This window comes from Sus scrofa, chromosome 1, assembly GCF_054392235.1.
Source record: "Sus scrofa isolate SSC_HxYL_T2T_F1_AM1 chromosome 1, Sscrofa_HxYL_maternal_Yorkshire_Landrace_v2.0, whole genome shotgun sequence".
NCBI classification, from domain to species: Eukaryota; Metazoa; Chordata; class Mammalia; order Artiodactyla; family Suidae; genus Sus; species Sus scrofa.
This window is the reverse complement of record NC_139383.1, coordinates 41,733,536-41,759,371: the sequence shown is the minus strand read 5'-3', so window position 1 is coordinate 41,759,371 and position 25,836 is coordinate 41,733,536. Positions and strand designations below refer to the sequence as shown.

Sequence of the window (25,836 nt, the reverse complement as noted above, 5' to 3'; positions counted from 1 at the left end):
GAGGGAAGAATATTCCAGCTGGAGCCAAGGGCAAGTGCAAAGCCCACAGAACAATAGAAAGCTTGGTGATTCCCATGTGACTAAAGCTAAATGATGGAGGTGGAGAGATGTGTAATATACGGTAGAGAGATAATCCTGGCACAGACAAATTGAAGAAAAACTTAAAACATCTTACCTCTCAATACTTAATGAAGAAATCAAAGAATATATTTAAGTGATTTCTATTGAGAAAGGTAGGTCATATGTTGGAAATAAAACTTTTCTCACTAAACGAATCTGAAAATAGCTGTTAATAAAGGACATTGTAATGAAATTCTAGAAATAAGAGAAATAAAAAACTTTCTCTTGGCATTAAATAAGATAACATAATATTAAAGTAAGATTAACAGCCAGTAAGACAAAACCAAAAACATATCTAAATATGTGACTATAGACTTTGAAAAAGAAAGAAAAATTCAAGTCAAATTTAACTGAGAATACTTTAAAAGATGTTATATTGGCACACTATTTGAGAACTTACAGAATATTTTATTTGCTGAAATAGAGCACCGTATAAAACCATCTGGACCAGGGAAGCACACATTTGTTTTACAGCAAGTGAAGTACAGTGTGCATCTATGACCATGAGACCCAGTGGTCCTATTAAATACTATACAATCCAGAAGCTGCCAGACTAAATGAGTAATGGGACAGACTTTTGAAGGTACCTGTGAAGTATCAGCTTAAAAATGGCACTGCCAGCCTAGGAAGCTATCCTTTAGGATATGGTTTATACCTGGTGCAGGGAAGCTGGTCCTTGTTGGAGCTATGCTTCAAGGATGCCTAGGGCCATGGAATTGACTGCTGGCCAAAATCAGCATGAAATGTAGCAGTTGGGGAGTTATGATGATCGGTAGATCCTCTGAGACACCTTGTACTAGATTGTTTATTAAAAGTTTACTGAAGGGTATTTTGCACTTGATTTAACTTGATACACAGACCAGTGGGGTACCAATGCCCCTCAGTAAACCAGGACCCCTTGACTTTCCTGAAAAGAAAATAACTTATACGTATCTTGGTAGTTGATAATCCCCAAATGAAGTGCATTCTATGAAAAGGATTCAGGGAGCTATGCTTGGAAGTTTTTTGACCTTTCCATGTTGGCCTGTACTTTCTCTCAGGATATATCATATATTTTACCATTTGTGAAGCTTATGTGAGTGTACCTTGTGAATTCTCAGCAATTATCTGACTCTGTACAGCTTTTGCATATTGCAAATTAACAACCGTATCATAATGTTATGTTCACAAAAAGTTGTGAAACTAAGTGGTCAGCTTACTGCTAAATGAGAAATTTTCTTTTTCTTTCGTTTTCTTTCTTCCTTCCTCCCTTCCTACCTTCCTTCCTTCCTTCCTCTCTCTCTCTCTCTCTCTCTCTCTCTCCCTTCCTTCCCTTCTTTCTTTCATGGCCACACCCACAGCATATGGAGGTTCCCTGGCCAGGGATTGAACTTGATCCACAACTGTAATGGCAATACCAGATCCTTTAAACCACTGTGCCAGGCCAGGGGTCAAACCTGTTCCTCCACACATAGATACTGCAGTCAGATTCTTTTTTTTTTTTTTTTTTTTTGTCTTTTTGCCTTTTCTAGGGCTGCTCCCACAGCATATGGAGGTTCGCAGGCCAGGGGTCCAATCAGAGCCATAGACGCCGGCCTACACCAAAGCCACAGCAACTGCAGGATCAGAGCCACATCTGCGACCTATACCACAGCCCACTGCAACACCTTAACCCACTGAGCAAGGCCAGGGATCGAACCCGCAACCTCATGGTTCCTAGTTGGATTCGTTAACCAATGAGCCATGACAGGAACTCCTGTAGTCAGATTCTTAACCCACTATACCAATGTGGGAACTCCAAGAGTAATTATTTTTTATTAAGTAATTCTATAAATATTTGTTGAAGATATTAAAAACAGAAACTATCATACAATGCCATGCAATGAGGATACTGTGGTGAAGAAGAGCATACAGTTCTGCACTCATAAAACTTGCAATATAATGAGTAGGTAGATATTAAACACCTTATATTATTTTAGAACTATCATAGTAAGTGCCGCAAAGACATTATACTTGATATTTATTATGTTCATTCGCATTATCAGTAATCATTGAAATGAATTTTTAATCTTTTCTAGGCCACATATATGATATGCTCATGGCATATATTCATATTTATTCTAATATAGTCTATTATGAAATTTGAAATTTGCCATATTTAGGCTTAAAAAGTTTTTCTATAAATGACTAATAGCTCAAAGTGTGTTTTGAGGAGTTAGTATGAAAATGCTACACCGATTTTCAGTTTACTAGCCTTTTCAAAGCCATCTGCAAAAGGAGAACCACCACAAGTAATGATGAAAAAATGTGAATTTAATCAAGAAATGAAATATTTATATATTAAGCAAGGCATTGCATATGCTCAAACAAGCAGCCTCAGCATGGCTTTAATTTCTTCTTTAAGGGTAGTTTATGACCATAACACAAATCAACTTTATTTTTATATAAGCAATTTAAAAAGAGAATGAAGGAAATTATTCTAACCTTTGGAACAATATAGTTTCTACTCTTTACTTAGGCTTCTTTGGTTTTATATGTTGCTAAGTGACCTCTGATACAAAGACAACAAATCAATTTATTATTTTTATTACACAACATTTCATATTACATAGAGAAATTATCACTGAAAAAATTGGCTTGTGCCTCCAGATGCAATAACAAAATGACAGCTTTTATGATGAACTTGTTATTCACCAAGCTCCTGTGTCTGTTCTTCTAGTCTTTGGGTTACTGGAAACCATAAACTACACAATTATGTTAATAAGTAGTAGTCCTTTTTTATTAGATACTTCTGTTTCTGGTTTTATTCTACTCTGTGTGTCAGTCATAATTGCCAAGAATTTATTGGGACAAATGATAACCTGTCACATTGTTGGGAACCATAAAATAAGGTAGCTATAGCATTAGTTCAAAAGATCCAGTTCCAATGGCTCAGTTGTATAACTGTAATCACAGAGCAGGATCAAACTGCTTATGGCCACTAGAAGTTTCTCTATTTAACATTCTACCTGCCATTTACATTATTTTAACTTAAAAATACAAGATAGTCCTATGATGTGACATTTGCTGAAATCGTGTATAAAGCTATTTGGAAATTACGTGATAGGTTCAAGTAATTTTAACATGAAATCCCTGGCTTAACTGACACATAAAATATCTAGCCCTTCATTACTGCATTTTAGATGTGGAAACATTGTTTTATGACAGCGCTGTAAAAGTGAAGGACCAACAATATGTTTTAAAACTGCAACTATTGAGAGAGCAGAGGTAATTAGAAAGCCTACTAGGGATTTAAAATGTGACTATTTTAATGGCCTCCAGCCATCCCCAAAGTAATTAATGACAAAGACAAAAGCCTTTGAAGTTGAATTAATGTCAATAAGTGAGCAGTCCCTGATTTAAAAGACTATAGATATTTCCATGCTTCTACAATACAAAGTTTCTCAAAAAATAAATTACCTTAAGGAGATGCTTAAATATGAAACACTTCTATGAGGCTACCCACCGACATCCACCTAATTCTAGTTATCCAAATACTTAACAACTGTTTAAAAAATATTATTTGATTGAACTACAAAAGCACCTGCAAAGTTTTTTCAATTCTAAATAATTTACATATTTTATTTATTTTAATAGGTTTGTCTCTCTTTGTGTAATTTTCTAAAATTAAATGATTGTTATCGGCAATATATGCTATGCTTTATATTTTTATCTATCATTTTAAGAGGAATTGTGTTTCTCCACACAAACTAATTCTTTGAAATACACAATACTTAAATATCATCATTTTTCTCATTAAAAGTGAAGATATGACCATCTGGCCTGGGAAGTGTAAAGAGAATTACATGTGAAGACATTTAAGCATTCTAAAGCTTCAATATGACCAATAATTTGGAGGAAAAAATCGGAAACATTTCTTACTTGGGGTAGTTGATGAGGTTGTGGAGGGGAAATATATTCAAATTTCTACAATTTTAGGAACCACTAGGGAAAAAAATTATAACCATATGCAAAGAAATATTTCAAGAAGCATATGGTACACTCTCATAGGTAGACATAAATTACCTCATGGTAAAAAGCATGCATTCTCTATTATATAATATAGATGAGAGAAAAGTTTTGGGAAGGACAGGATATGGATGATGAATACTGTCAATATTTGTCTGAGTCAGGAGTTCCCATTGTGGTTCAATGTGTTAAGAACCCAATATAGTGTCCAGGAGGATGCAGGTTCATTCCCTGGCCTCGCTCAAGGTTAAGGATCCCACATTGCCACAAGCTGCAGTGTAGTTTGCAGTTGGGTCTGGGATCCTGCATTGCTGTGGCTGTGGTGGTAGGCCGGCAGCTGCAGCTTCTGTTCAACCCCAGGAACTTCCATATGCCACAGGTGCTGCCCTAAAAAGAAAAAGAAAATAAATAAATAAATAAAGACTTGTCTAAGTCAGAAGTCCTTGAAAATTTCTGATTCTGCTTGGAAATTGCAAACAGATTCTGATTCAGTAATTCTGAGATAGGGCCTAATACTCTGCATTTCTAACAAGTTCCCAGGTGATGTTGACATTGCTTATTCAAGAACCACACTCTGAGTAACAAAAGACAATCAATTCCATTTTTGGAATAGCAGGAGAGGCTATTAAGAATAAGGCTGGCAATGAATTGTTAATTTTTTTAAATTTACAACCTATTCTCCTAACACACTGCCAAACTTATTATAGCAAGCTCTATTTCTAGTACAAATAAAGACAGGGCATATCAGGAAAGTGTGACCTGTGAAATTTTATTTCTGATACCAAGAGAGGAGACTCTCTCAATGAATTTTATAATTCAAAATAGAGCATTAATAAGTTCTTTTAAAAATAATGAACTACTGGATAAAATAGGGGCATAAAAAATGAGTATAAAGAGACACTAATGTACAAGGATGTATAATTAGCAATGAATCATGAAATATAGAACTAAAACCCAACAGCTGTGGAAATTAAGTTTAAAAAAATACTGAAAATCTTATAAATAACAGCAGTGTGATATAACTAAGAAAGATTAGGAGATAAGGATGAGAAATTTAACTTTGATGAATTTATAATCTTTATAGTAGCAAATGCATATATGCATGTTAAAATGCATTTTAATCATTCAATATATTTAACATTGTTATTAATTTTAGAGAATATTTCTGGAAACCATGTAAAACATTAAGAAATATTTGTTAAATTTGGTGATTACTTTAGGTTTTACTCATACATATTTAATATAGTAATATAAACTATATAAATCATTTATCTTTTTGATAATAAACATTCTAACACTGTAAATTGATATCTCATTTTAGTTTTGATCTGTTTCCCTGTTGATTAGTGATACTGAGCACCTTTCCATGTACTTGTTAGCCGTTTGTAATATATAGGTTGCAAATATTTTCTCCTATTCCATAGATTGTCTTTTCACTTTTTGTTGGGTTTCTTTGTTTGTTTGTCTGTCTTTTTTTTTTTTTATATAGTTTTTTGTTGTTGTTGTTGTTGTTTGCTTGTTTTGTTTTTGTCTTTTTGCCATTTCCTGGGCCGCTCCCGCGGCATATGGAGGTTCCCAGGCCAGGGGTCGAATCGGAGCTGTAGCTTCCAGCCTACGCCAGAGCCACAGCAACGCAGGATCCGAGCCGCGTCTTCAACCTACACCACAGCTCATGGCAACGCCTGATCGTTAACCCACTGAGCAAGGGCAGGGATCGAACCTGCAACCTCATGGTTCCCAGTCAGATTCGTCAACCACTGCGCCACGACGGGAATTCCTGTCTGTCTTTTTTAAGGGCCGCATCCCTGGCATATAGAGGTTCCCAGGCTAGGGGTCAAATCGGAGCTGGAGCCATTTACCTATGCCACAATCACAGCAATGCCAGATCCAAGCACCGTTTGCAACCTACACCACAGCTCACGGCAACGCTGGATCCTTGATCCAGGAATCGAACCTGCATCCTCATGGATTCTAGTCAGATTCATTTCTGCTGAACAATGACGGGAACTCCTAGATTGCCTTTTCATTTTTTTGATGGTGTCCCTTTGCTAAACAGAAGCTATTTAGTCTAATATAGTCCTACTTAATTATTTTGCTTTTGTTGCCTTTGCTTTGGGTGTCAAATTTAAAAATAAAAAATTATTTGCAAGACCAATGTAAGGGAGCTTACCCCCCATGTTTCCTTCTAGGAGTTTTATGGTTTCAGTCCTTCAGTAAGACGAGAGATAACAAATGCTGGCAAGGATGTGGAGAAAGGGGAACACTGTACACTGTTAGTAGGAATGTAAACTTGTACAGACACTGTGGAGAACAGTAGAGAGGGTCTTCAGCAAACTGAAAACAAATGATCATATGATCTAGCAATCCCACTTCTAGATATATAGCCAAAGGAAACAAGATCATCTCGAGTAGATATGTATACTCTCATGTTCATTATAGCATTATCCACAGTAGCCAACATATGCAAGCAGCCTAAGCATTTATCAACAGATGAATGGATTAAGAAAATGTGGTAGAGGGAGTTCTCTTGCAGTGCAGCAGGTTAAGAATCCAGAGCGGTCTCTGTGGCGGGCAAAGGTTTAATCCCTGGCTGGGGCAGCGGGTTAAGGATCTGCATTGCTGTAGCTCTGGCATGGGTTGCAGTTGCAGCTAGTATTTGATCCCTGGCCTAGGAATTTCGATATGCTGTGGGTGCAGCAGAAAAAGAAAAAAAAAAAAAGAAAGAAAGAAGGAAATTCTCTCATTTTCAACAACATGGATGAAAGTAGAGGGCATTATGCTAAGTAAAATAAATCAGAGAGAGAAAAACAAATACAGTATGTATCACTTATTTGTGGAATATTAAAAAAAAAAAATTGAAACAGAGAGCAAAAAAGTAATTACCAGGGATGGAGGATTGGGGAAAATTAGGAGTATTTGGTAAAATTGTATAAACTCTCAGTTATAAGATGAATAAAGTCTGAAAATCAAATGTATTTAATGGTGATTATAGTTGATACCCTTGTATTGTATAATCAAAATTTGCTGAGGGTAGAACTCAAATGCTCTCACCAAAAATTTTTTAAAAAGTGAATATAAATATATGAGGTGGTGGCTATATTAATTAACTCAATAGGAGAATCCTTTCACTATATATACATATACACACAAACACACATACGTATATTATATATACACTCACAATATATATCAAATTACATGTATACTTTAAATATCTTAGTTTTATTTGTCAATTACACTTCAATAAAATTGGAAAGTATATATATTTACACATATATAAATCATATTTATATAAAAGTATAATTTCTATAATACATATTTTTAAATATAAAACATCTTTAATTTTTAAAATTTTTTATTGAAATATAGTTGATTTACAATTTTGTTAGTTTTAGGTGTACAGCAAAGTGATCCAGTTATACACATATATCTATTCTTTTTTAGATTCTTTTTTTATTTATACAAAATATAATTTCCATAATATATATTTTAATATAAAACACTTTTAAAATTCACTTAAGATTTTAACTGAAAAATCTAGAATTGGCCTTACTGTAGATTTTCTAATTCAGTAGGTTAGAGTGGAGGTCAGATACTTTGACTTAAAACAAATCCCTAGATGAAGCTGATGCTGTTGGCTCAGGTACCTACCATAATTTTCAAACTGGTGTCATTAGACTATTGTAAAGTGTTTAATAGTTAGAATTTTGGAATATGTCTGGCATAGATTAGAATTTGTCACTTATAATGTCTGGCAAATTAAGCTATTTTTCTCATATATTTATTAATACACTGCTGGTGGATAGTATTAGTACCTTTATGTAGGACTTGTTGAGAGGTTCGAAAAGACAGTAAATATTAAACAGATCGGAATTGTGGGCATGATACTAACTCAACTAAATAATCCTATAAAAATGGATTTATTTTAAATAATATGTACTGAATGCTGACTAATGTTATGAAATGTTACTGAAGGTTATTTGGAGGTATCAAGATTTAGACTTTTGTCATCGTTTTTAATCTTTTTGTTCTCTTTAGTTTGTTTTTTTATAGCTTTATAAGTGATACACAGTAAATTAAACATATTTCAGTTATTTACATTGATAAGTTTTAGCGTATGCATACATTACTGAATTCAACACCCTGTCACTCCCCCCACCCCAATTTCCTTTTACCACTTTAGAATAACTCCTTACTGCCTTCTAGTTTCCTATCCCCTATCCACACTTACATGCATATTCCAGAGCTGTGTATACACTGAATTAGGCATGTGTACTCTTTTTTCTCATTTGTGCTATTTTTTTATTTGCCTTCTTTCACTCAGCATAATTATTTTGAGATTCTTCCATGCTATTGAAGATGTTTATTTCTTTTAACTGTTGAGTAGTATCTCATTGTGTAAATATACAATTTGTTTATCAATTCTCTAGCTGATGCACATCTGGGTTGTTTCCAGGTTTTCACTATTACAAATAAATCTTTTATAAATATTCATGTTTAAGTTTTGTGGGGACACATGTTTGTATTCTTTGGGGTAAATTGTAGAAAGGAAATGGCTGGATTATATAGAAAGTATATGTCTATTATTTTAGGCAATTTGCAAGCTGTATTCCCACCAGCAGTTCATAAGAGTTCTAGTTATTCCACAAACTTTTTACACTGGGCAGGTTGATGTTTTTAATTTTAGCTATTTTGGTGTGTGTACTGATATTTCTTGAAGTTATAATTTTCATTTCCCTAATAACACATGATATTAAACATGTGTTGACATACTTGTTTTCCCTCTGTCTTAGCCTGCTTGGGCTGCCATATCAAGCTACCACAGACTGGGTGGCTTAAATAACACAAATTTATTTCTCATATTTCTCCTAGTTCTAGAGGCTGGAAAGTCCAAGATCAAGATGCCAACTGATGTTGGTGTCCAGTGAGAGCTCTCTTCTTGGCTTGCAGAAAATCACTTTTTCTCTGTGCCCTCATACGGCAGGGAAAGAGTGAGCTCTCTGATCTCTTCGTATAATTCTAATAGACCAGGCCTCCATTTTATGATCTGATTTAATCTTTATTTACTTATTCCAAATGCAGCCACTCTAGGAGTTAAAGCTTCAGCATATGAAATTTGGGCGGGAGGGAGACATAATTCAGTGCATAGCACCTTCTATGTAAGTTCTTTGGTGAAATACCTGCTCAAACTCTGTAACTACCTATTTTATTGTGTTTGTTTTCTAATTACTCAATTATAAGACTTATTCATATATTTTAAATTTTTTTATTACATTTCGTTTATATGTTCTGTCAATTTCTGCTGTACAACAAAGTGACCCAATTATACTTATATATATTCTTTTTCTCATATTATCTTCTATAATGTTCCATCACAATTGATTGAGTATAGTTCCCTGTGCCGTAAAGTAGGACTTCATTTCTTATCCATTCTAAATGTAATAGTCTGCATCTATACACCGCAAACTCCCAGTCCATCCCACTCCCTCCCCCCTTGGCAACCACAAGTCTGCTCTCCATGTCTATGAGTCTGTTTCTGTTCTGTAGATAGGTTCATCTGTGCCATATTTTAGATTCCATGTATAAGTGATATGATATGACATTTGTCTTTCTCTTTCTGTCATACTTCACTTAGTATGAGAATCTCTAGTTCCATGTTGCTTCAAATGGCATTATTTTTTCATTTTTATGGCTGAGTAGTATGCCATTGTATACATGTACATCTTCTTAATCCATTTACCTATCAATAGACATTTAGGTTGTTTCCACATCTGGCTACTGTGAATATGGCTTCAGTGACCATATGGATACATGTATCTTTTGTCCAGATATATGCCCAGAAAGTGGGATTGTTGGATCATATGGAACTTCCATATTTAGTTTTCTGAGGAATCTCCGTACTGTTTTCCATTAGTGGTCATACCAATTTACATTTCCACCAACAGTGAAGGAGGGTTCCCTTTTCTCAACACCCTTTCTAGCTTTTGTTACTTGCAGAATTATTAATGATGGCAATTCTGACTGGTGTAAGGTGGTACTTCATTGTAGTTTTGATTTTCATTTCTCTAATAATTAGTGATGCTGAGCATTTTTTCATGTGCCTGTTGGCCATTTTTACGTCTTCTGTGGAGAAATGTCTATTGTGGTCATCTGCCCATTTTTTTATTGGGTTTAATTTTTTCTTTTTTTTTTACTGTTGTATGAGCTGTTCGTACATTTTGGAGATTAAGTCCTTTTCGGTTGCATCACTTGCAACGATTTTCTCACATTCGCTTATATTCTTGATCCAAAGCCTATTTCATAAATAAGTTTTGCACATTTTTTTTTTTGTGAGGTTGTGGCTTGTCTTATTTTATTAGTGGTTTCTTTTGAAGAGCAAAAAAAGAAAAATCTAATTAACAATCTATTGAATTTTTCTTTTATAAATCCTGCCTTTTGGGTATATATTTAAGAACTCTTTTCCAACCTAAGGTTTCTAAAGATTGTTCTAATAGAGTAATACAACTTGAATTTTTACAGTTTTTAATCTTCTATAGAAGCCTATGACTTATTTTGAATCAGTTTCTGTATTTATGGAATGAGGTAACTGTGGAAACATTGTTTTGTTTTGTTTTTGCACAGGTCTTCTAAATGTTCCAATATGATTTGATTGGATTATCTTTCCCATTGAATCAAATTCACACCTTTGTCAAAACTCAATTGACATTTATACACAGGTCTATTTCTATTCTCTATTCTGTTGCATTGATGTTGCATTTAATATGTAAGCCACACAATTTTTATTACCATAGCTTTACAAGTGTTGAAATAAAGTAGCTTTTTAAAAATGCTCCAATATTCATTTTTTTCAAAGTTGTTTTAGATACCTATGACTTTTGCATTTCAAGGACGAATTTAAAATCAGCTTATCAATTTATTTTTCAAAAACGTCCATTGTAATTGTGATTATAGTTGCATTGACTCTATAGGTGAATTGTGAGAGAATTAACATCTTAATAATGTTTTTTGATCTCTGAGCATGGTGCATCTCTCCCTTTATATAGGTCTTATTAATTTCTCTCTGTGATGTCTGTACTTTTCAGTGAATAAGCCTTGCACATCTTCTGTCAAAGTTGTTCCCATATATTTCATATTTACTTGCATTTATAAGTATTTTAGATTTAATTTCTTCTTGCTCATTAATATATAAATATGATTAACTTTTGTAAACTGGTCTGAGATGTTAAAGCCTTATCAAATTCCATTAATCCCAGGAGTTAATTCTCTGTCCTGCTCTTTTTCACTTTGGTCTCTTGGGACTTTTAGGTCTGGGCTCTGTTTTAATTTTCCTGCCCTGGACCACCACCTGGAATGTCTTTCTAAGCAATAGCACTCTCAGGGCCCACTCTCTTTGTCTTTTTGCCTTTTGTTTAATACCCAGTGTCTAAAAATATACTGTTTCATGAACCTTGATCATTTTTGGTTTGTTTCAGGCAGGGAAATAAACATGATCTCTGTAGCTCCACCTTAGTTGGAAGCATGAGTCTACAACATTTACATTTAATAGGATTATTGACTTAATATTTAAGTCTACTGTCTTGCTCCTGTTTTTATTTGTACAATCCATTTCCTTTTTGATATTTTTGTCTTTAGATTAAATGAATGTATTTTTTAATAATTCTATTTTATCTCCTCTGTTGATTTATCAGTTTTAACTCTTTGTTTTGTTGTTTTACTGGCTGATTTAGTGTTTACGGCTGTGATTGAAAACTTTTTCTGTGAAGGGCCAAATAGTACATATATGCTCATTTTCCAGTCCTAAAGACTTTGTCACAACTACTTAGCTCTGCTGCTACAGCATGAATAAAGTTGTAGATAGTAAAAAATGAACATCGGTGTAATTTTATAAAACTATTTGTAAAATTAGGAGATAAGTTGGATACGCCAACATCTGGATTATAGCATAGGGTTTAAACTGAACACCACAATCTGCCTTCAAGTAATCTTATGTCACTTTATATGCAGTATAATAAATCTGAAAAGTATACTTTCCTTTCTCTTCCGTCCAGTAATTTTGCTTTATCTGCCATGCATTTTACAATTATATGTACTAGAAACTCCAGCTTTTGTACATCAGGATAATTTCTGAAATATTTGTTACTTTTAAAATTCAAGATTGATAGTTTTTATCTTTCAGTAATTTAAAAATGTCACCCTAGTGTCTTTTCCTTGCACTTCTTGCTTTTGATAAGAAATGTTGTCACACTTACCTTTGTTACTCTGTATGTGTAATATATTTAATATTTTTTAACAATTTGATTGTGATGTGCCTTACTGCAGTTTTAGAAAATATTTCTTGTGCTTGGTTGAAATTTGCCAAGATTTCAGATCTACCAGTATAGAGTTTTGGCCCAGTGGAAAATTTTCCACCCATTTTTTTTTTTTTTTCGTTCCTGTCTCATAGCTCACTGGTGCTCTGTTCACTTTTTGCAGACATTTTTATGTCTATGTTTCATTCTGGATATTGCTTACTGCAATGTCATAAAAGTAACTAAACTTTTCTTTTGTATTGCCTAGTCTGTCATTAATACCACTCAATGTCTTTTTCACCTTAGACCTTGCAGTTTTCTACTCTTAAAGTTTATATTTGATATTTTTTTTATATCTTTCTTCACCCTACCTAAATGTCTGAACATATGTAATACAGCCAAAATAACTATTTTAATGTCATTCACTACTATGTCTCTTCTGGGTTGGTTTTGATGAATTGATTTCTTTTCTATTTTTTGGTCATGCATCCTTGCTCCTTTATATGTCTGGTAAGTTTTGTAGGCAGATCTTAGAATGACTTCCAAAGATCTATGCCTCCATTACTCATGTTCTTGCATATTCCCCTCCCGTTGAGTGTGTGCTAGCATAATAACTAGCTTCTGACAAGTAGAATATGGCAAAAGTGATAGAATGTCACTTCTCTATGAGAGGTTGCACCATCCATCTTACTAGCCAACTCTATTGCCTTCTTAGCTTGCATGCTTTGAAGAAGCAAAATGCAATGTTGTAGAGGCCCATGTGGCAAGAAAATGAGGGCAAGTTCTGATTGATAGACAAGGAGGACCTAAGGCAACCAGTTCAACACTTGCCTGTGGGGTACTGTGTTGAATCCTGCCAATAACTGTGTGAGGTTGAAAATGAATTGATCCCTAGTGGAGACCTAAGATAAAAACAGAGCCTAGCAGATAGATACTTTCTTGGCTTGTTAGAGGTTCTGAAATAGAGTCTCTAGCCAGTCCATGCCCAGATTTTTGATGTACAGAAACTATTTTTAGCCAGTGAATTTGCCACAGTTTGTTACATGGTAATATATCAGTAAGTTTTCATGCTAGAAAATGTGACATTGAATTTGTTATTGTATTCCTGTGAATATTCTTGAACTTGTTCCTGAGATGCTATTAAGTTTCTTAGAAAAAGCTTGATCTTTTTGGCCTTGCTATTGTGATTTGTTGGCCAGAACCGGGGCTGTGCTCAGTCTAGGATTATATACTCACTGGTACAGAGTCAAGACCCTTCTTAGTAGTCTACCAAATGCCTTATGAATCATGAAATTTTTCTGTCTGCCTGGTGGTAAAAGGCATTAATCCTGATACTTTGTGATCACTTTAGGTAGTACTTTCTCCAGCCTCAGGGATTCTCCTCATGAGTATGAGTACCTCAGTACTCAGCTGAATACTTGAGGGTGACTCTCAAGTATTGGATAACTGCTTCATCCAAACTTCATCTCAGATGCACAGACTTTGACACATGCTTTATGGAGTCTCCCAAAGGTCCCCAGAGGGATTGAACTGCAGTTACCAAAGGAATTACTTGCTCATGATGAACATATTGTGTATTTAGCCTTAAAGTCCTCTCTTTTTCAGTTCCCCATTCAAATACCAGCATTTGCTGAGACTGACTCTCAATTTTCACTTAATGGCTAGCATATTTTTATGAGAGAATCTGAGACAAACTCTTTCGTTAGTGTTATGTTATTGTTGTTTTATCCCCAGAAATGATGATTGTATACTCAACCTTTGTGTGTAAGATGTATCACGTGCCTTTTATTTACTCACCATTCTTTTACATATATAAGGCCTTTATTTTAGGATCTCTTTTATCACTTTTCCATACACTATATTCCTTAGATTTTTTTCTTTCAGTTATATTGAGATATAATTAACATATAGCACTATGTAAGTGTAAGGTGTACAACATAATTATTTGACTTACATCATATATAATATGCCACATATATAAGTTTAGTGAGCATTCCTCATCTCATGTAGATACAAAATAAAATAGACAAAAAGCATTTTCCCTGTGTTAAGAGCTCTTAGGATTTATTCTCTTCGTAATGTTCATATATAACATATAGCAGTGTTAATTATATTAATCATGTTGTACATTATATCCCTAGTACTTATTTAACTTATAAATGGGAGTTTGTATCTTGTGACCACCTTCATTCAGTTTCCTCTCTCTACTCTCTGACTCTGAGAACTACAAATCTGATCTCTTTTTCTGAGTTTGTTTTTGAAGTATAATTGACTTATAATATTATGTTAGTTCATGGTGTACAGTGTGATTCAGGAGTTCCCATTGTGGCTCAGTGGGTTAGGAACCCGACTAGTATCCATGAAGATGTGGGTTTGATCCCTGGCCTCACTCAGTGGGTTAAGGATCCAGCACAGCTGTGAGGTGTGGTGTAGGTTGCAGTCATGGCTCAGATCCTGCATTGCTGTGGCTGTGATGTAGGCTGGCAGCTGCAGCTCCGATTGGACCACTAATCTGGGAACTTCCATATGCTGCAGGTGCAGCCCTAAAATTTTTTTAAAAATAGTGATTCAATACTTCTACATTGATGATTACAAAATGATCACCATGATGTCTAGTTATCATCTGTCACCATACAAATACATTACAGTTTTATTGACTACAGTCCTACTCCTCCACCTCCTCCTTCTCATTTTCATACCCGTGACTCAATTATTTTGTAATTGAAAGGTTGTACCCCGTAATCCCCTTCACCTATTCCACTTGTCTATCCACCCACATTTTATCTATCCTCTATCAATAGACAAAAGTTGCTTCCACATCTTGTTTCATGCTTCAGTGAACATAGAGGTACATCCATCTTTTCAAATTAGTGTTCTTATTTTCTTTATAAAAATACCCAAAAATGGAACTGCTAAACCATATGGCAACGCCAGATCTTGACTCACTGAGCTAGGCCAGGGATTGTTTTTAAGTTTTTGAAGAATCTCCATACTGTTTTCCACTGCATTGGTTGTACCATTTACATTCCCACCAACAGCATACAAGGGTTTCCTGCTTAGATATTTCTTTAGTTTATTTGGTTTGTGGTCAACTTTTTCAGGTTTTTAGGCGGTATTCCTTAAATATAGATTGGTAATACAATGATTAGTTAATAGTTAAATTCTCTCAGGCTTTGAAGATTTTACTCTACTCTTTCGTATCCGACTTTGCTGTTAATAAGTCAACAGTCAGTCTCTTTGTTATTTCTTTGTATATTGTTTATTTTCTCTTGCTGGCAATTAATAGTATCTTCAATCTTTGGTATTCTTCAGTTTCACAATAATATCTTTAGATGAGAAATTATCTCTTTTCTCCTTCCTTTCATTATTATCATTTTTAAAAGTTTCTGCTTAGGAAATGTTGGGCTTCCTGAATATGACAATAAATATCTCTCATCAATTCTGGAACATACTTAGAGTTAACTCTTTGGATATTACTTCTTTATGATTCTTCACATCTCTTTCTGTAACTCCAATTATAAGGATGTAAATCTTGATAAAAGGTGCTATAACAAGCAATCATAGGAAATTGGCATTTATTTCCCAGTGTGTATTTTCAGCATTTTTCCTTATGATGCCTCTCAAGAAAAAGTTACTTTATTTTTTAATGCCAGTACAAAGTTAAGTTTCTTCAGTTAGTTTTATCTATATTTTTATCTTCTTAACATTATTATAACTGATTCCATGTCTATTTTGCTATAAAATCTTATTTTATATATTTTTTGTACATAGCACTCTCCTTACTTCATTTTGCTTCAAGTTTTTTTGCTATTCATTTTGGCAGCGCCCACAGCATGTGTGGGTTTCTGGGCCAGGGATTGAGCCTGAACTACAGCAGCAACTTCAGTGACAATACTGGATCCTTGGCCCACTGTGCCACAAAGGAAATAGCCATTTTACTTCAAATTTAATCTTTAACTTGATGTTTTTATATATTTTACCCTATTATCATTGTTTAAATAACTCAAACCAGGAATATCCTGGTAGATCAGTGGGTTGGAGACCAAGCATTGTTACTGCTTGGCTGTAGGTTCCATCCCTGGCCTGGAAACTTCTGCAGACCCTGAGCACAGCCACCACTGCCCCCCACCCCCCACAAAAAAAAAAAAAAAAAAAAAAAGGAAAAAAGGGAAAGAGGAAGGAAAGAAGATGAATGATCAGAATTTAGAATTTCTAGGAGTTCCTGTTGTGCTCCCTGGAAACAAACCCCACTAGTATCCATGAGGATGCGGGTACAATCCCTGGCCTAGCTCAGTGGGTCAAGGATCTGGCATTGCCATGAGCTATGGTGGCAGACAGATGTGGCTCAGAATCAGTGTTGCTGTGGCTGTGGTTTAGGCCAGCAGCACCAGCTCGGATTCAGTCTGTAGCCTGGGAACTTCCACATGCTGCAGGTGTGGCCCTAAAAAGCAAAAAAAAAAAAAAAACCAAAATTCTAGAATATATGAATAATACCATTTTTTAAAAATCAGAATTAATTTTTCAGATTTAGCAATATTATAAATGTCTGTGGCTTTACTGTTTATTTGCAATAGACATATTGGGTTAAAATACAAACTTTTTTTTAAAAGGAGATAAATCTAACGTTGTCTTTATATTAAAGCCTCCATTCCTTAGAGATTTACAAGAAAAAATTCTTTCTTTAAGACCGCCTTTAAAGCATGCTCCTCTAGAGAGTGTTTTTATTTGCTTCTGCTCGTGGTCTGGAGTACTGACAACTTGGAGCCACTTTCAGCAATGTATTCAGCTTGGAGATTTGGGGATTATACTGGTAGCATGCTTTCAGTCCCAAAACTACATGAGGTAGCCTATGGTCATGAATTTAAGAGAAGATAAACTCTACACATAACATTAAAACTAAGTCAGACAAGTTACCTTAGAGTCTCCTTTCTGGCAACTGCTTGTTCTGATTCATCTTTTTCTCAATATGTGGGCCTTCATGGTTCTGGCTTTCTGCAAGTTTCTGTTTATAAACCTTTCATATCCATACCTTGTGCCTTGCATGATCAGTTAAAATTAAATATTTGGATTATTGGTCACCAAGGTTTACTTTTGTTTGCATAGTTCCTAAAAGAATTTTGAAAAGTTTTAGATTTATGATATCTATTTTTTTTTTGCCCTTTTAGGACCACACATGCACTCCAGTGAGATCTAAAATTTTTCAGCTTAAATTTTAAATGATTTTAAAATGCATAATCCCTTGTGTTTTAATATTGAAAGTTCCAGGTAAAACTCTTACTTCACTCTTTTAAATGCTTTCAATAGAATATCAGCTAATACCTATTATTATCCACATAAAATGTTATATTTTAACATTCATAAACCTTACATTGTTTTCTATGCTAAAAGGGTCCCACATGTAACCCCACATGTTGTGCAAAGATTCTGCAATCTATATAGAATATGTTGGCAATATATTTTATTCAGGAGAAGCTAATAAGGCCAAAGTCAGCAAAAAAAGACGTCATGAAACCCTATGCTCCCACTGTCCCATTGAGAGGACAGGGTGCACTGATGGAAATGCAGTATGGATTGTATTCCAGTGGATGAAAATACTCCTCCAGTTTTCTCCTTAAAGCTGTGGCAAAACTGTGAGAATAATCTTATGAGTTCAAGAGTCACAGGAAAATCATGTGCAAAACAACATGTCTGCATTCAAATGAAAACATTTTACAAAAACTATTTGGAATACCAAGTGCGATCACCTGGTAGTCTTAAGGCCAATGGGAAATTGTAGATCCCACTAATGGTGGGAAAGTCACTAGTCCCATTGGAAACTCATTTCTTATATAGCCTCTCCTGAGAAAAGAAGGAAAGGATCCAATTTAGCTCATGAACTAAGCAATCATGCATGAGTACCTTGGATTATTTTCAGTCAACAAGGTGCCGTTGTCAGCTCATATCTACACAGCATTTCCTACACAAGAAATTTATTCTATTGTGCTGTATTTTATGCATGAAAATTTTTGTGGCTGCATCATATGTCCCTTCAACTAAATTATATTTATAAATTAAAATTGATTTTTCAATTCCTATAAAGCTCTAAATGTTAACAAGATTTCTTTGTATTAAATTACTATACAATTATTAATAGTATACAATTGATTAAAACATGAAAAATAAAATTTTACTGGAAATGTATTACTTAATGAGATGGATAGGACTCTTAAAAATTAATTCATGTACTCATAGATGAATGTGACTTATTGTGAGAATAAAGCAAGATTCAATGGAAATTAACAGCAAATGAAGAAAGAGTAGATGGGCTACCAGTAAATTCAGAGCTTACAAAACAGGAATTAATGATTGTTGGTAAGTATGTTACTTACAGTAGAATTTTCAACATATTCAAAGTAGATTAATATAAAACAAATCAGTTCATACATGCATGAATAACTGGGCATACAATTAGTTGCCTAGTGATAGTGAGCAGATAAGTACCCAAGTAAAATTAATACATGCAAATTTTTCAGTGTCCAACAATTTAATGAAAATGTTCCGCTTATAAGCGTCAATAAATGTTTAACTTATTCTGATAGATGTTTTTGGAATCAAAGACATAACCTTGATATGTCAAAAAAATGAAAAAATTTAACATATTTAAAATCATGCAAAATAAGAGCTGAGGCAGTTTTTTGATTACAGAGACTATGCAGAGATTATTTTGAGTTGTCCTTTTAAAATATTTGTTTTTGAATCTTTTCTTTATTTCCCTTGTTTTTCTTTTTTTCCTTCTCTTTCTTATTTCTTCCTTTTTAAAAAACCCTTTCAGGAGGTTTGTTTATATAGATAGTGTAATGGAATATAATTCAGGTGGCTTAAAATTTTTACTTTTAACTTTTTTGGGGGTAAGAGGAGTGAAAGAATTAGGAAGGGCAGGAGGAGAAACTGGACATGGCAATGCTGCTGCAAACTTTGACCACAGGCATATTCTCAGACATACGAATTTTAGGGAAAAAATACAGATGGAAACTAATGCAAAAATTAATTTATTTAAAGCTCTCTGTGCCCATATCCATTGGAAAGTCCTGGTATAATCTGGAAGCATACAATGCAGTTTAAACACTTTTACTCTGAGTCTCTAAGATCATATGGACAAAAAGCTACAGTGCACTTCAATCTTCATTTAGTGATTTGAGTTTGCAGTTTCTTGTCCTTTTGTGGTATCTAAAGATTTCCTGAGTTCCTGTTGTGGCTCAGTGGATTAAGAACCCAACATAGAGTCCATGAGGATATAGGTTCGATATCTGGCCTAGCTCAGTGGGTTATGGATCCAGGTGTTGATGTGGCTGAGGCTTAGACCTGAAGCTGCAGCTATGGTTCAATCCCCTAGCCTGGGAACTTCCATATGCTGCTGGTGTGGCCATAAAATGAGAAAAAAAAAAAAAAAAAAAAAAGGATTTCCCTGACTTTCCTACCACACTGGCATGTGAGTGTTCAATAAGAAAATTAATTACAAATATGTGTATGTTTTTTTAAAATTTTTGCATGTTTTTTTTGTCTTTTTTTTTTTTTTTTTTGCCTTCTATAGGGCCACACCCACAGCATATGGAGGTTCCAAGGCTAGGAGTCCAATCGGAGATGTAGCCACTGGCCTAAGCCAGAGCCACAGCAATGAAAACAGCATCTGCGACCTACAGCTCATGGCAACACCGGATCCTTAACCCACTGAGCAAGGCCAGGGACTGAACCCGCAACCTCATGGTTCCTAGTCGGATTCGTTAACCACTGAGCCACAACAGGAACTCCAAAAATTTGCATTATTTTTAAACTAGAAATTTTTTTTATCTTTTTTTAAAAGGAGAGGAGGCATAATACCTAATATGCCAATATATATTAAACAGAATGCACTTCCCTATTATTTAAAAAGGAAGTTAGGAGTTCCCTTTTGGTGCAGTACATTAAGAACCCAGCATTATTCCTGCAGTGTCTCAGGTCATTGCTATGCATGGGTTTGATCCCTGGCCCAGGAACTCCCACATGCCACAGGTGCAGCCCCCCAAAACAAACAAAGTTAAATATAGAAGTTAATTTTTACTTAGGTTTTAAAAAATTATTATATTTATATTTTCTCAAAATTCTTAAATTGTTTATTCAGATATGTTTGAGATTCTTTTTTTCATTTTTAAAAGTTTTCATTGATTTACAAGGCTGTAATAACTTCTGCTTGTACAAAAGAGTGATTCAGTTATACATATGCACACATATACATTCTCTTTCAGATTCTTTTCACATGTAGATTATCAGAGAATATTGGGTAGAGTTCCTTGTGCTACACAGCAGGTCTCCATTGGCCAGTCATTCCATATACCACAGTGTGCAGATGGCACCCCTAAACCCCCAGTTCATCCCCAACCCCCACCTGTCCCCTTTGGTAATCATAAGTTTGTTTTCAAAGTCTGTGAGTCTGTTTCTGTTCTGCAAGTCAGTTCAGAAATTCCTAAGAAAAAGAATGTAGTTATTTAATTAGTCAATGAATTATTAAATAGGTTATTGCTATATGCCCAGCAGTTGTTTAGTTGATAAAATTAAGGTTTTAAACAAGAGAGAAAATATTGGCAAATTTGTGCTAAGTAATAAGGATCTTCAGGCAAATGGCTTTTCAAGGTAACAGAAATTTATTTTTCAAGGTCATTTGGTCATTGAATCTTCTTTGTTTTGTCTTTCTGATGATAATATGAATCTAATGTCTTATTCTTCCTCAAATGGAAGGTGATTAATATAAGTCAGGACTGTTGGTGCAACTTATGAGTATAAAATAGCAGTAACACATAAGAAATAGCTTTCAACTCTGTGACCTTATCAGAGATTCTTGGCACTAAGAAACATGTTTAAGGTACTGTGCTCATGTTCCTGTCTTGTGTGGCTACTGCATTTTAATAAGATTTTTCCATCCCAGGCTTAATCAGCTGAGGCACTAAAAATCAAGGGATATGAGTGAATATTGCATCTATTGACCCATAATCACTAATTTGCTTCAGGTGGTATCAGAAATGGCTCAGGCTTTATAACCATGACTCCTATGGTTCTGGTTTAAGGAAATAAGAAATCTATAGGAGAGCATCTTGAGCTAAGAATATCCTTTAGAGATGAGCTGACAAAGGCCTCAATGACACTGAGTTTTTGAGGAAGGTTTCACGAGGGAATTATATTTAGTGGAATTTGGTGCCATTCACCTCTGTGTAACTGTCAGGATCAATAGATAACTAGTCCAATTGGCTGGGTCTCCCTGAGTGATAAGGACTATCAAAGATCTCCAAAGACAATTGAAAATCCAAAAAGATGGATGGTTCTTCACATTTAAGGCAGAAATTGAACTGATCAGAGGTTTTACTTGTGAGCATGGATGAGTGGAGCTCAGAAAATACTGCCCCTCTTTTTAAGTCGATTTTCCCTGTGTGATTTTGCATCAAGGAAGAGCCTGGCTCCCATGTATAGCGTGTGCTTTGTGTTGTTGTTGTTAATTCATTTTATCTTAGAATAAAACTGTTTTAAAATATATGTGCTAGATGTCTACCCTCACACAATTTCCTACACAAAAATCTTTAATACACAGAGGTTGGGTTAAAATTAACCTTCAGTGGCATGAAACTTTAGTTATATAGGACCACAGTATGATAAAAAAAAAAGTAATTTCCTTTTCAGACTCTAGTTGCTGCCCACCGCAAAGAAACCATGAGAACCATACCTGTAGACAAACTGAGTTGGGTTTATGATTCCTTGCAACATAGTTGCACACCTCATGGAACCTGGGGCACAAAAAAAAAAAAAAAAATGGGTGTTTTGTTTGGCTTTGGTTTTCAGAAGGAGCTTGTTATGGGGATTAGCCTTATGTTAGGTTTTTGGAGGAGGTTTGTGATAGGTGTTTTGGTAAAATGTGGTTTTCTTGTGGATTGGGTAGTGCTAGAAAGAGGGGAAAGTTTGTGGTTAGGCTTTTTCTTTTTCTTTCCCTTTTTCTAAATCACAGAGGTGGAAGAAACAGAGTGAGGCTTTAAAAAAAAAAAAAAAAAAGCATCTCCTGAGAGAATTCTCTTCTAGAGCCAGAGACATGTTTGTGTGGCTTTTTCTTGGTGGCGGCGGGGGCGGGGGGTTCAGCGTTACTTTACTGGTGTCAGTGTTTAAATATGCTTACGAAATGGTGTTACTTTTGAATTGTTCCATCATTGTCAGTAAGTTACCTTTGATGATGATCACTCTGAAATTGTTTATGTCTTACTGAAGAACTACCAGATGATGATGGAAACAGATGCATAATATAAACAGTATTAGATAATTCACTGCTACCAACCCCAATGATTAAGGCTCAATTAAAAAGAGTGCAACTGTGTTAAAATATGGATCATGCCATCATCTTCTCCATTTTATAGATAGAGAAAATGAGGTTGAGAGCTATGAGGTATGCCCAAAGTTACACAATATTCAAGGTGGAACAGCCTCACTCAAGAATCTGTACTTAACAGTTCGTGCTGCCCCATTTCCCCCAGAATCTGTGATACCTAGATATATGACCTACCAAGTTTTGGTGGAATAGACATTGTGAAAATGGATTTCTTGGAATAAGGCTCAGGATAAAAACTGTTACAATATAAGAGTGTAATGTCAGAGTTAAAGAATGAACTATAGGAAAATATAGTTTCCAGAAGCCCAGAAGGCTGAGACAGATACGTTATTCACTAAATCTAGAAAAATTCCTTGAATTTGAACTTGCTAGAACTTAATTTCATTTAAGTAAAAGAGCCCTTAAATGATATAAGCTCCATGTGATCACAGAATAACTGAAATTTCCAGTGCTGATAAGATCCGTATAGGGTGAATAATGTCACCAAAATCTGCATATATTTCTGTTTGACTCTTGAGAGTGGAGGGGAATAGGATTTATTTATGCTAAATCTGCCCCTAGATAGTGGTACCGCTCTGTTTCTGATAAAATGATATATATCCTATGTTGATAAATCAATAAACTAATATTTTAATGATTGTATGTTGGCAGGGGAAAGGGGCATGGCATACTCCTTCTTCCCAATCAAAATCCATCTGATCAGAATTAGGAGTCAATGGTCATTCCTGCAAAAAATGTAGTGTGTTGATTAAAATGACCTTGAAAGAACAATGTAAATCAACTATAGTAGAAAAAATAAAAAACCTAAAAAAAATAAAATTAAATGACATTCTGGAAATAGTCATGTGGAAATAAATTGTAGGCTGCACTGAATAATCAGATTAAAGTTAGAAGAAATGAGGAATTTGCTGCACAGGGCATGTGCTTTGACTAAAGGAAAACAGTGGGAATGGAAACGACACTGCAAACAAAATGCAGGAAAATTAATCATGAACTAACACTGGCAAAAAAAAAAAAAAAATGAGAAAGAAATCCTCATTGAGTTCAAACAATTAAGTGTTATAGACTATCCAGAGTTAAGAACCTGAAGAAGGAGAAAAAGGAGCTAGTAAAAGAGATGAGGGAAATTGCAATTCAACTAATTCTTTACTCATTAATAAATTCATAAACATTTAATGAGTTCTTACTTTACACCAGGAATACCTCTAGGTGCTGAGGCTGTAGTAGTGATTTAAAAAATTTGTAGTGCTTACATCATGGTTGAAGAAAAAGATAGTTATTATAAATAAGTTAGGTGGTGAAAACTTCAATGAAGTTGGAGGGATAGTGATTTTAAAAAAGATAGCATAAGTGTGTCAGAAAGTAAGAGATTTCATAAACTCTGATTTAATTTAAAATGATTTGGTTTAAGACTCTGAAAGAAATAAAAATTCTTTTAAAATTAACAGATAAATGTCAATTAAGAATTGTAGTTTTGGAGTTCCCATCGTTGCGCAGTGGTTAACGAATCCAACTAGGAACCATGAGGTTTGTGGGTTTGATCCCCGGCCTTCACTCAGTGGGTTAAGGATCCGGTGGTGCTGTGAGCTGTGGTGTAGGTCACAGATTCAGCTCGGATCCCATATTGCTGTGGCTCTGGTGTAGGCCAGCAGCTACAGCTCCAAATAGATCCCTAGCCTGGGACCCTCCATATGCCGCCGGAGCGGCCCTAGAAAAGGCAAAAAAAGACCAAAAAAAAAACAAAAAAAAATAAAAGAATTGTAGTTTTTATTTATTTTTTATCATTTGTATATATATATTTTTTTCTACTGTACAGCATGGTAGTTTTTAAATGAATTAATATGGAACATAAGCCTCCTGACCATGGTACTGCTTCAGGCTGTGGATGTTCCCTTCCATTAGATCAGATTCTCTGGGCCACTAATCCCAATACTTTAATCTCAGAAATTTCATGCTTTTTCTCTAGTGTGTTTTATGAAGCATTCTCGATCATCTCCTTTTAGCTGGGTTCCTCAAAGAGTTTTGGTTTGCATTGAATACAGGTCTGTGATTCTGACAGTCTCTAATTATTTTTATATCTCATCTATTTTGCATTTGCCAACTTTTCCTAAAAGTCAAGGTGCTGTGTGTTCTGCCCAATTTTTTGCCAGTTATATATCTGCAACCTTGAACAAATCATGTAAACACTGTAAATCTATTTTATCATCTGTAAAGAGGGGATAACAGTATTTAACAATATTCTATTTAAAAATCAAATGAGGATGGATGTGGGAAAATGTTTTGTAAACTACAAAATTCAAAGTAAACATAATTATTATTTCTTTTTACAATGTCACCTGCAGTGGTTTGCTAGCACTTCTCAACACTAATGCAATTAAGTAAGATTCATTTAGCTTTTCTCCCCTGCATCTTCAGACTCCTGATTTTTAAAAATTCTTCAGCATTGCAGATTAAAGGAGATACGAGATAAAAAGTGTCATAATTTATATTAACACTTCCCTATTATAACTTCTTTTTTAAAAATTCCATGATTTGTAAAATAAATTTTGGAGTTCTTATCCTCTTCTATCAAAGTAATTGTGCCTCATGGAAATCCAGGACTCTATTTACAGCTGTAGGCCACTCTCATTGCATATGTGATTTCCAAATGCTGCTCAACTGTAAGTGGCTGATTTTGCAGTCTTATTATTTGTGCCAGTTTTCAGTATCTCTTCCACATTCTTTCTACCACAGCATATGGCTTTGCATGGTCTATCAGTAAATATTCATAATTATTCCACTGAGCTTTGGTGACGATGAATGTGTGTGTTATTGGAGATAAATTGTGCAATCTGCAAGGAAAACAAAGATGAGTTTTTGCTTGGATATTTTTACTCATTTGGTGGAGGAGGCAGATGCTCTACTCCATACAGAAGCAGGGCACTGCTTTTAAGGAGAGAGATGCTGAATCAGTCACATGCTTTGTCTCTTCCGTGTTTGTGCTTCACAACTGATTAGCATGCCTTCCACGAACACATCTGATATATGGATGTAGCTGCTTTTCACACACAAGGTTATAAGAAT

General features: G+C 34.8%; 1 protein-coding gene and 2 long non-coding RNA genes across 26 annotated transcripts in view; 1 reads left to right on the top strand and 2 right to left on the bottom strand.

The window, feature by feature from the left end:
• The window catches only part of LOC106506546 (uncharacterized), a 1,093,182-nt gene that overhangs the window by 603,070 nt on the left and 464,276 nt on the right, over positions 1 to 25,836 (top strand). The gene's annotated exons all lie outside the window — the stretch shown is intronic.
• Positions 1 to 25,836, bottom strand: part of LOC106507559 (uncharacterized) — a 295,098-nt gene that overhangs the window by 35,465 nt on the left and 233,797 nt on the right. For 15 of the 22 annotated variants that reach the window (XR_014839943.1, XR_002343114.2, XR_014839948.1 and 12 more), the window contains one exon: positions 22,123 to 22,183. The exons of 1 other annotated variant lie outside the window; for it this stretch is intronic. Coding sequence is in view for 2 of the 21 variants with exons in the window: in XM_085016328.1 (XP_084872454.1) it covers positions 22,123 to 22,183 (61 nt within the window). In the remaining 19 variants the exon portion in view is untranslated. Of the gene's footprint in view, positions 1 to 19,407; positions 20,875 to 22,122; positions 22,184 to 25,836 lie in introns of those variants that run through there. 6 more of the 22 variants (XR_014839954.1, XR_014839946.1, XR_014839956.1 and 3 more) reach the window with 1 other exon arrangement.
• Positions 12,858 to 16,562, bottom strand: LOC146406047 (uncharacterized). Its single transcript, XR_014839989.1, has 2 exons — positions 16,487 to 16,562; positions 12,858 to 14,784 (listed from the first exon to the last, which is right to left on the bottom strand). It is a non-coding gene; the product is annotated as an uncharacterized LOC146406047 (long non-coding RNA).